The 11,337-nt window shown below is 55.0% G+C and overlaps 2 protein-coding genes across 2 annotated transcripts; both read right to left on the reverse strand.

The window, feature by feature from the left end:
* Positions 1-2,212: 2,212 nt before the first annotated feature.
* LOC122363927 (uncharacterized protein K02A2.6-like) lies at positions 2,213-6,565 on the reverse strand. The gene is made up of 2 exons (XM_043333772.1): positions 6,161-6,565; positions 2,213-5,723 (listed from the first exon to the last, which is right to left on the reverse strand). Exon 2 carries the CDS (start codon positions 5,538-5,540, stop codon positions 2,712-2,714), a length of 2,829 nt encoding a protein of 942 aa, XP_043189707.1. The 5' UTR covers positions 5,541-5,723; positions 6,161-6,565; the 3' UTR covers positions 2,213-2,711.
* Positions 6,566-8,555: 1,990 nt separating this feature from the next.
* Positions 8,556-9,683, reverse strand: LOC122363923 (deoxyribonuclease-2-alpha-like). Its single transcript, XM_043333768.1, has one exon. The coding sequence runs from the start codon at positions 9,681-9,683 to the stop codon at positions 8,556-8,558; it is 1,128 nt and encodes a 375-aa protein (XP_043189703.1).
* Between the last annotated feature and the right edge of the window lie 1,654 nt (positions 9,684-11,337).

Genomic DNA, 11,337 nt, shown 5'->3' on the forward strand with positions numbered 1-11,337 from the left:
CCTCTCTCTCTCTCTCTCTCTCTCTCTCTCTCTCTCTCTCTCTCTCTCTCCTCTCTCTCTCTCTCTCTCTCTCTCTCTCTCTCTCTCTCTCTCTCTCTCTCTCTATCTCTCTCTCTCTCTCTCTCTCTCTCTTCTCTCTCGCGTTCTCTTATTTATGCATTCAAATCTTGCAGACATTTCCGTGATAATTATTGGGTCAATCTTACAACTTGACTGCTGCACATTCTGCCTGGGTAGGCATCTATTTCTCTCGCAACATTCCAACTGCGCTACCTAATCGAATTCCACAATCCAGCCAGCCACAAACGCCAATAAGCGGATGCCTCTAAGTCTTACCGAGCGCGGCCATGGCGGCTCCGGCGGCCACCAGTAGCAGACCGAGCAGCAGGGCGCGGCAGGCCGTCCACAGGCACGAGCTGGTCACCTGTCCGCGCTGCACCGGGACCTCGCTGTAGTCGGGCATCTCACGGCACGGGATGACAGCGGCGAACGGGATGGCACGGCGGCACGGGGTGACAGCGGCGTCTGCAATGATATAGGGGCCGGGGCTACATCGGAAAATGAAATGCGAACGCACTATTCAGTATGAGCGATGAACAGTCTTGTGACTTGAGACAACCACATGAGTTCCAACATCTAAAGCTTTCCATCTTTCGTGCTCTGAATAAGTTACCCACTATTCCGACAACTGTTGTTTTCGCTAAAACTCTGCCGTCCTGCTCCGAGGCGTATCGATGCGAGAAATCTCCCCCACCCGTCTGAACTATGAATGGGGCTTGCCGAGTGGCTGTAAAAGTATCAGCCAGCCTGCTCGAGCACAGAGTTAAAAGTTTCTGTGGTCTTCGGTTACTTGATCGAGAAGAGAAAACAGATAGCACAAAAGTAGACTGAAGAAAATGAAGAGAAAGAAAGAGGGGGAGAGAGAGAGAGAGAGAGAGAGAGAGGCAGACAGAGACAGAGACATAGGCATAGACATAGACATAGACATAGACATGGACATAGACATAGACATAGACATAGACATAGACATAGACATAGACATAGACATAGACATAGACATAGACATGGACATGGACATGGACATGGACATGGACATGGACATGGACATGGACATGGACATGGACATGGACATGGACATGGACATGGACATGGACATGGACATGGACATGGACATGGACATGGACATGGACATGGACAGAGACAGAGACAGAGACAGAGACAGAGACAGAGACAGAGACAGAGACAGAGACAGAGACAGAGACAGAGACAGAGACAGAGACAGAGACAGAGACAGAGACAGAGACAGAGACAGAGACAGAGACAGAGACAGAGACAGAGACAGAGACAGAGACAGAGACAGAGACAGAGACAGAGACAGAGAGAGAGAGAGAGAGAGAGAGAGAGAGAGAGAGAGAGAGAGGAGAGAGAGAGAGAGAGAGAGAGAGAGAGAGAGAGAGAGAGAGAGAGAGAGAGAGAGAGAGAGAGAGAGAGAGAGAGAGAGAGAGAGGAGAGGGCGATTTTTGTCTACACGTCACTAACCGCATAATAATTAGGTACGTATCTGTGGGACTCGGCGACGTCAAAACTCAGACGTCCACCCAAATCATCCCCGGGGAGGGTTTGTATGCGGCGTCTGGTCGTTTGGTCTCTGACGGGCCGGGGAAGCTCAGAAATAAACCGCGGTGTCACCGCCGGGCGCCCGTTTACCGCGGCAGACTCGGGCCGGCGCCGACTTCAGAGCGATAGGGCGGCGCCGCCGAGCCAGAGTTCATTAGCGGCGGCGTCTTCGGCGGCGGCTTTGATGATAGCCTATCGCCTGTCTGGTTATGGTTCTGCTGGTATCGGTTGAGATAGGTCAATTATGTTGAAGTATGTCGATACTTAACGCAAAGGAATATTCTATGGTGGGAATTTTCAGATGACCTAACCTGAGGTGACCTGAATCTTTATATCTTGAAGAAATAAAGGCTTCTCGAAAAACGTTTATTCGGATTCCCACAACGAATTCCACTGATATAGGTAAGCACAACATTCGTTCTTCAAAAGCGACAAGTATAGAGCAGTTGAAGCTGCCATCGGCTGACGGTTAGGTTAAGTCGGTCGCATAGTCATCGCTGATAAAGGAGCAAACGTGCCCCGCCACTGCTATTACGGCGGCCGTAGTCTCGGTGGTCTATTAGATTGAACGTTTAAAATAAGCCGGCCATAATGGAATCAGTTGGGGCTTTGGGGATCGACTTGCGGTCATCAAATGGTCTACCCAGTGTTCCATAGAGTTTAAAGTGTGCCTAGGAAAAGAAGAAGCATCCGAAACGCTTGGAAAACAGATTGCCTATAATCGCTATGTGGAATTAAGTAGCGCTGCATTATCTGATATTTTCTGAAGAAAAAAAACCGCCTACAGCCTATCAATATGCACTCTAGGTGTATGTAGTATATTAACGTAAAAGCAAGAATGAATACGTAACGAAAGAGTTCAAATAAGCGCCAAAAGAACACATCAGCCTCGACCGGCCGCACCGCGCGCACTGTCTGACCCGACCGCCGCGCCGGTCAGCTCGGCGGGGTCACCGCGGTCGTGGCGGCTGCCGATTGGTCCGCGCGCTCGAGTCCGCGCCCGCGCTACTCGGCCGGCGCCGCCCGGCGCACACAGGCACGGCATGATGGAAAGTTCCCAACACAGGATCACGATACCACACTTTTCTTCCCCCTTAAACAAAGCGATCCGGCGCACGTACGACACGTCCACTACGCGTTCGATACGGCGAAGCCGGCTCCGAAGGTGACGCCGACTCGTCACCCGCACGCTCGGTCGTCGTCGTCCCGGTTTCCGCCTGGTGATCTCCAGCACGATGAACAGCACCATCGCCAGCGTCGCGAGGTAGGCTAGGCGCTGCGGCTGCTCCGGCGACGGACGACTGCTCCGACGTCACGTCGCCAGTGGCAGCGCTGGCAGCGGCGTCGACTGCGATTGGCGCTCGCCGTCGCAGCCCGACGGTCGACGACGCAGCAGAGTCTGTGACTGGCTGACAGGGCAGGTCCACCTCGGCCTCCGGTACTCCAGTGCACCCAGGAGACGGTGCAGACCTGGGAAGATCGGGTGGTGAGCAGCGAGACAGGCGCTCCGCGTGGACACGCACTCCACCCTCCAGCTCATACGAAGCAGGTCCACGACGAGCAGTTACACGACACGGTGACGAGAAACGCGGGCGTCCTTTACGTGGCCGCGGCATCACCCGATACCGGACCCAGTCTCCCACCTGGATGGTCGGTGCACAGACCCGCTTCCTGTTGTCGAAGTGTCGCTTCATCTGGCGCTGCTTTCGGCTGACCCGTTGTCGCAAGGCGGCGTCTCCGGTGCTGCCACCTTCCGGTGCGACTGCGCTGTCCAGGTCCGTCCGCATCTGCCGGCCGTGGAGCAGCTCGGACGGGCTCCGGCCGGTCGTTCCGTGCGGCGTCGCTCGGTACGTGCGGAGGTAGGACTGCAGGTACTGTCGGCGGTCCACCGACTGCTGGTCCGCCATCTGGAGAGCAGATTTGATGTCACGATTCAAACGCTCTACAGCACCACTACCTGCAGGGTGATACGGTGACACTCGGACATGCTTGACACCATGCTTCTTCAGAAACTGTCCAAACTTCACAGATGTGAAGTGAGTACCGTTATCAGTGACAACCTCCCTTGGCCATCCCTCCCGTGACGTCACAGTCAGCAGAAAGTCAATGACAGCATCACTTGACGGTTCACGGACAAACGCCATCTCTGGCCATTTCGAGTAGTTCATCAGGCGCACCGCCCAGCGAGACATCCTCATGCCGGCACGACCAACACCCCTGACAGTCAACAGCGATTTCAAGGCAGCATGATCGGTACGTAGCACGAACTCTTGACCCCACAGATATTTGTGCCATTTTTCACAGGCCCAGACGCACGCTAACCCCTCACGCTCTGTGACACTGTACCTCCGTTGTGCAGCGTTGAGCGTGGACGAAGCGAAGGCGACGACTCTCTCGCCCTCAGGATGTACCTGGCTCAAGACGGCTCCCAAGCCGACATCACTGGCGTCCGTCGTGACAACGGTCGGCAGGCTGGGGTCGAACATCGACAGGGCGTCAGAGTCGAGGATCGCCTGCCGGACGTCGTTGAACGCCGCATCCATCTCTGGAGTCCAGGCGAACTCTGGAGCATCCTTCCTCAGCTGGCGTCTGAGAGATTCGACGCGGGTACTGTAACCTGGAACAAACTTACAGTAGAAGCCCAGGGAACCCAGCACAGCCTGCAGCTCCTTCTTCGACTTCGGCACCGCCAGGCTACGCAGGCCCTGGACGCGCTCAGACGACACGGAGATCCTGCCGTCAGTCACGGTGAAACCCAGGAAGTCCACCGACGTCACTCCGATCTTGCACTTCTGACGGTTCAGCGTGATGTTGTGGTCCTCCAGTCGCCGAAGAACCTGTTGGAGGTGGTCATCGTGCTCTTGCCGGCTGCCCCCAGTGACGATCACATCGTCGAGGTACACATGCACCCCTGGAACACCGGTCAGCACACACTCCATCAGCTTCTGGAAGCACTGCGGCATGCTCTTCAACCCAAAGCAGCATCTTCGATACCTCCAGGTCTGGCCGTCGTGGATGAACGCCGTCAGGTCCCTGGACGACTCGTGGAGCTCCAACTGGTGGTACGCCGACTTCATGTCTAGAGTCGACATGCACTTCGCACCACGCAGCTTCTCCAGCATCTCCTGCATGTCAGGAATTGGATGACCATTTGAGATGACAGCTCTGTTCACCTCAGACAAGTCGAGGCAAATCCGTAGACCTTTACCTCCCCTTTTACGGATGGCTACGATCGGTGAGAGCCATGGAGATGCAGCACGATCCACTCGCTCAATGATACCCTGCCGCTCCAAGTCCTCCAGATGGGCACCTACCTCATCTCTCAGAGCGTACGGCATTGTCCTCAGCGGCAGCTGCACGGGGACGGCGTCAGGTCGAAGACGTACCTTGTGCACGTACCCTCGGATCGCTGGCAGCACCTGACTGCTCACCTGACAGACCACGTTGCCGTGACGCACGGTCAGTGCCAGCTGCTGCTGCAGGTCCCTGCCCATGAGTGGCAGCTGTCCCACCGCGACGTAGATGTCTGCGAGCACCTCTCCAGAGTCAGGTCCACGGACGGTCACCGTCATCTTCCCCAGGACGTTGATGCCGCTGCCGTTCCACTGAGATAGCGGACCCGCTGGCCGCAGCTGAACGCTGCTGAAGTTCTGGTGGTAGAGCCTCGCTGGAATGATGCTTACCGCAGAACCGGTGTCGACTAGCATCCTCACTGGGTGTCTGTTGATGGTCACGGTGTAGTACGGACATGGCACCTCACGAACAGCATTGACATCTTGGGCAGACACTGACAGAATTTGTACAGCATCGACACTCTTACTCTGGTTGGGACAACAGTTGCTGAAGTGGCCCAGAGAGCCACACTTCCAACACTTCTGAGACTTTGCTCGACAGACTTTATCTTTAGCCCAGTGGCCCTTCATACCACATGCTCGACATGTCCCAGACTTCCCACCTGCAAGCTGTTTCTGTGGTGTCCTCCGCGCTGGGGCGCTGTTCCGGCGTCCGGCGAACGCGACCTCCACTGGTGCTGGTGACTGAGAGCTCACGGTGCCCTGCAGCAAGGCTTTCCGCTGCAGACCACGATCGTGCGCGGCGGCCAGTTCCTCCAGTTGGGAGAGGGTCAGTCGGTCAGTCATGATCAGTTTGTCACGTAACGGATCAGACATGCATCCTTCAATGAAAGCATCGCGCAGCATTTCATCAGTCAGTTCCCCAAAATTACATTTTGCGACTGCCTCCCTCAGGTTTGCCAGAAAAATGACATTGGACTCTCCATGACGCTGCTTAATCTGTCGAAACTGCAAACGTGCCGAACGAACATCAGCGTCACTGGCAAACAGTTTCTTGAGAACGCTTACGGCCTTATCAAAACGTAGGTGCGTTCCGGAATGATCATCAGACACGCTACCTTCGCTCTTAAGGTCAGCATCGTCAACTGAGACTGCAGCGCGGTACAGACGACGTGCCTCTGCACCGACAGATGTCAACAGAAACGCCGTCCTGCGGAGGTCAGACCAATCAGACCACCCGCTGGCCTCACCGTACATGATGAAGTCCTCGAACCACGCCTGCCAGTTACCAGGACGCTGTCCCGGCTTGGAGAGGAACTCCGGCGGAGCTGGTGCCTGATACATCTTGATATCTTGAGCGCTATTAACTTAATTCTTGATCCTTGTCGCCAATGTAGTATATTAACGTAAAAGCAAGAATGAATACGTAACGAAAGAGTTCAAATAAGCGCCAAAAGAACACATCAGCCTCGACCGGCCGCACCGCGCGCACTGTCTGACCCGACCGCCGCGCCGGTCAGCTCGGCGGGGTCACCGCGGTCGTGGCGGCTGCCGATTGGTCCGCGCGCTCGAGTCCGCGCCCGCGCTACTCGGCCGGCGCCGCCCGGCGCACACAGGCACGGCATGATGGAAAGTTCCCAACACAGGATCACGATACCACAGTGTACTTATACAGTGAGCTTTGATATAACCTTTATAAGTCCAGGTAAGAACAATCTGCGTCTGATCCATCGTTTAACCACAGTGGGTTTAGATATAACTTTTTAAGTATATACAGGGTGATCCAAAAAAATTGGAACCCCTAAATTAAAATGTCTTTCAGTCAGGAAATTTTCACTTGATTGATAAATTTCAAACACCATTAGAAAGAGCGTTCAATTCTCTATAAAACCAAGTTGATTGTACTTACTTATTATTATAAATATTGCCCTAGACATATGCCTATAAAATTTGTGTCACGAAACTCAGTGAAACGGTTTTGAACATTATGCGCATATCAGTGATTGGCGGTTTGCTGTTCTGACCATGTCGCTTGTTGGAGGTTCATCAATAAAAATAGCTCATTCACGTGCTATTGTAAGGAAAGGAAAGGCTGACAGCCTGCTGGGACCAGTTGTCCCAGAGACTGCTGGCCCGCGCAGTCGGAGCTGTCCCCAAGCAACTGCAGGCCTGCGGGACGGCCCCCGGAGCTCGCGTTGAGCACATGCTGGGATGAACAGCGGAAGTTAGGACGCGTGTATCTGTTCTACTGTGTGCTTCTGTGTTAACTTTTATGAAATAAAACTGAATTTGGAAGTGGTGTTATTCGCAAAAAGACAACAGATAGAGTGCTAACGGATTTCAGCGCATTGTTAAATTGGACGATTTCGTTTCACTCAGTTTTCTGACGCTCATTCCAAAAGCTAATAGTGTGCCAATGCTTTACAACAAACATGCACCAATTTGACGTGATTTTATTGAGAATTTAATGCTCTTTCTAATGGAGTTCGCAAGTTGTCAATAAAATGAATACTTTCGGACTTATAGACATTTTAAGTTAGGGGTTCCAAATTTTTTGGATCACCCTGTATCTATCGCTATCGCCGTGTTTTTCTGTTCAACTTAGGGCCAAACCAAAGACTCGAGCAAATAACACGCTCATCCGTTGTTCGGCGGCGTTCGGCGGCGGCGTGGCAGACTGCAATCGGCCAACTTTCGGTCGCCCGGGCCGGCCGGACAGCACAATCGGACAGTCTCGCCGGTCGGCCGTGCTCGCCGGCCACGCCACATTGGCCGCCAATCGAGGGTGGAATGGCGCGACATTCCGCGTCGCCGGTGCAGCCTCCGGCCGCGCTTCTGTTCCGGCCACCACGCCGCCCCTTGCTCTCCGGCGCGGCCGCATCCGGAGGCGTCTCCGGGCCCACCGCGTCTGCATTGTGGTCCCCGGAGGCGGCGGCCGGACGCGCGTCATCAGCACCTCATGGCTCTCTCCGTCTATCGCTCTGCCGGCTCCTTTCTCAGAACGGCGGCAAATGGAACATCCCAGTGCGTCTGCCGCGGTGGGCCGGTGCATCCCCCGACTCTCCAACCGCCGTCGCCTCGGCAGTCCCTGTGTCACGCCGGGGTTGTTCGCCCATCGTTCCAGTTTCCGTGCTGTCGCTGCTGTTTCCCATTTCATCGTACACATAATACGCTTTGGTGCCTTTGGCTTTGCAGTGCCTCGCTGTGTCAAATATGCGTCCAAACTGCAGCGAGCACGGATGAATAAACATGAAACTCATCTTGAGCGACACCAGATGCGTATATTGTTGTCCCTGTCTCCGGGCTGGTTGTGTGTCTGCGTTGGCGGAAGACGCAACGCGGAATCAATTTAATCAGAGGCTTCCCAGAAAGGCTGCCGAATGTCAATCACCAAAAAAGATCGGCGTAGGTATAGTAAATATATGTATATTTATAGTATTTTTCGAGCATGGAACCCATTCAAAGAGGTTTATGTAGTTAGTACCTAGATACGTTTCTCTAAACATACCTATACGATGGGCATAACGTCTCTCTGATAACCGGTTAATGGTACCTTTACCTAACAATCTACCTGTAGGTAATGGCGTGTATTTTCAGCGGCTCTGATGCTGGTTATCACTGCCGCAGGCAGTAACAGACGTGCCTCTAGGCACACGACTCCCAAACGGTCACCGTCTGTCGGTAGACATTCCAGAGGCGCTCATCCCTGAGACAGGCGGTGCCGCCGCCTCTTCTCGTCTGCGAGTCGGCCCGGTTCACGTCTCCGACACAGACCCACGGCAGGGCGCCGCTGGTGGAGACGGCCCACTTGCTGTGGTCCTTGGTGGTGCCGAAGTCGAACGCCTCGCTGGCCGTGCTGGCCGTGACGTTGCGGACGTTCTCCACCGTGTAGCGGCCGGAACAGTAGGACGGCATCGTGGCCCGCCACGTCTCCGCGAACAGGCCGGTGGTCAGCGTGGGGGCCACCAGCCCGGTGTACAGGTCCAGGCCGTAGTCGCGGCTCTTGGCGAAGGTGGTGAACTCGGTACCGTAGATGCCGACGATCGACTCGACGCTGGAAGTCTCTCCAAGTTGAGTACGCTTATTCAGCTTCGAGAAACGATCTTGGCGACTGGGGAAGTAGGGTTCACCAGCGTTCTCCTTCGCCTGTTTCGGTCGGCACAGAATGCCGGAATCCTTGGAAGCGTAGCAGTAGGGCTCGTTGAGACTCACTTGTTTATTCACTTTAGCCAGCTCGCTGGTGGGGAAAGTGATGCAGAGAAAGCTCTGGCCGTAGGAGTAACCATTGCTGGCGTAGCTGTATCCCGTTCCCTCCTTCGGCGCTGGAGGGAACTTGGGAACGTTGTGGATCATCCAGAAGCCTTGGTCGCCCTCGAAGGCCACCACTCCCTTGGTGTGACCCTCGGTGCTCGTCGTGGAGCCATCCGGCCACTCGTCGTTGTAGAAGACGTACTGGAGGCCGTCCCGCTCGGGCTGATCGTACACGTCCGCCAGCGTCAGGCCAGGGGGCGATTGCGGGTTGTCGATGGACACCTCCGACAGGCTCCACTGGCCCTCCGTCGAGGCCGACGAGAAGTGCAGATACGCCGAGCCGTTGCGGGCGAACCCGGTGGCGTAGGTGAGAATGGGCAGCTTGTACAGCACGTACCAGTCGACCAGGTTGTTGTTTTGGTCCCTGCAGCCGAGCGGGCCGGCGGAGGAGCGGCCGGAGGGCTGGGCGGCGGTCCACCCGCCGACAGCCGCCGCCAGCAGGAGGGTCAGCAGGAGCGCCATCGGACCGGTCACAGCCGCGCCGGCCGGGGGTGTCGGGTCGACTGAGAACCCCTGACCCCCTCACCGGTGACGCGACACAGTTAAACTGACCTCCGCTGATGGGAACGGTCACACCATTCGCACGTGTACCGCGGGGTGTCTCGGAAGATAGCGCGTGTGAGTGTGATAATAAATGCCCCCACGACATGGTCCGAGTACCGGAGGGCGCTGAGGGAACTGACGAGCTGTGTTTGCATATGCCGCTCCCCGTACCGTCCGAATTACGTGCAGCACTTTTTATTTAACAATAAAAAGAAAGACGACGACGGCGCGGCACCGGCGTGTCTTGAGAACAGGTGACGGCTCACACCTCAAATTTAACACTAATCGGATATGTAGTGCACGAAAACCGCACCGTTGCTCCCTCCAGATCCGCAGCGCCGTTTGCAAAACGGCGTTTCCTATAAGCTGGTGTAGTCGAAGTTATAATTGATGACATTGAGAACAAAATAAATGGCTTGCAGAGCTGCTTGATACAACGGTGACCTTCAAATGAATTCAACCTGGAAAAAACCGTTAACACCGCTTTCCACGATAATTGATTATTGAAACGGGGAGGCCATTCTCATCACGTTAAAACCAGGGCCGTTTCCAGGTGGCAACAAGTTTTTTTTTCGTAACATCCGCTTAGTGCAAGGTATAGGTAATACAGGTACCTAATATTCGACTAGTTTCAGGACCAAAAGCACTAGAATCAAATTAAGCTTGACCATATTACATTAGCTAACAAATTACAACTTTCGCACGACCCTTTGCTACACCGAAATAAAACGACTGAACTCCCTCGTCCCCACAGCCGCCGGAAGATAACTGATGTCCGGTCACGGAATTTTCATCACCACTAGACTAGAATAAATACGTGATCACCCGGTCGCACCACACCGAACCACCGTAGTTCGTACCAATTAATTAGCAGCCCTCCTCACTCCTCAGTCCCCACACAGACCACTCTGACTCAGACCGACTGCAGACGGCGTCGTTACGCTCACCTGTTCAGGGCTCCGTCACCGCCGCGTCGCCTCCGTCGCCTCCGTCGTCCCCGACGGCCGCCACCGACCGGGAGAGCACCGCCGGCGGCACTGACTGCCGCTCGCGCTCCTCTCCTCTCCCGCTTCTCCTCTTCTCCGCCGGCCTCCGACGAGCCCCCGGCAGTCGGCTCGGCACGTCATCTGTTGCTGGCGCGTCGAAATCGACGCTCGATGGCGTGGAACGACGCTGATAGACTCTCGAGTAGGTGCGCGAGTGATCTGCTCCGATGCAGGTGTTTGGGGGAAGACTGGTGCCTGGTGGCGTTTCGCGGTGAGAGGCGAGATCACGGACGTGCACGGGATAGACATTCAGTCGTTAGATGTTTGTGCATGGCTGAACGGACTGTTGCAGTCGTTCATAAAGCCGTCATACATATGGTCGGAGTCGTAAAACCGTCTTAAAACCCCGTTCCATGTGGTCAAGAAAAACACCGTCTTTTACCTCATACCTGAGCTGCGGCCGCTCTGTAATTCTCCTCAGCCCGCAGCCGGCGGGCCGTCAGCATGGTTATCATTACGGTGTGGGGATCAGTCTCAGAAGAAGTGTGGCTTGAGTCGAGTGCGGCGGCCGAGTGAAATAAAATCTC

This window comes from Amphibalanus amphitrite, unplaced genomic scaffold (genome assembly GCF_019059575.1).
Source record: "Amphibalanus amphitrite isolate SeventyFive unplaced genomic scaffold, NRLGWU_Aamphi_draft 000647F_arrow, whole genome shotgun sequence".
In the NCBI taxonomy this organism is placed as follows: Eukaryota; Metazoa; Arthropoda; class Thecostraca; order Balanomorpha; family Balanidae; genus Amphibalanus; species Amphibalanus amphitrite.

What these genes read in the sequence shown, in the direction of transcription:
- LOC122363927 (XM_043333772.1), bottom strand. Translation starts at nt 5,540, where the DNA reads ATGAAGGGCCACTGGGCTAAAGATAAAGTCTGTCGAGCAAAGTCTCAG.
- LOC122363923 (XM_043333768.1), bottom strand. Translation starts at nt 9,683, where the DNA reads ATGGCGCTCCTGCTGACCCTCCTGCTGGCGGCGGCTGTCGGCGGGTGG.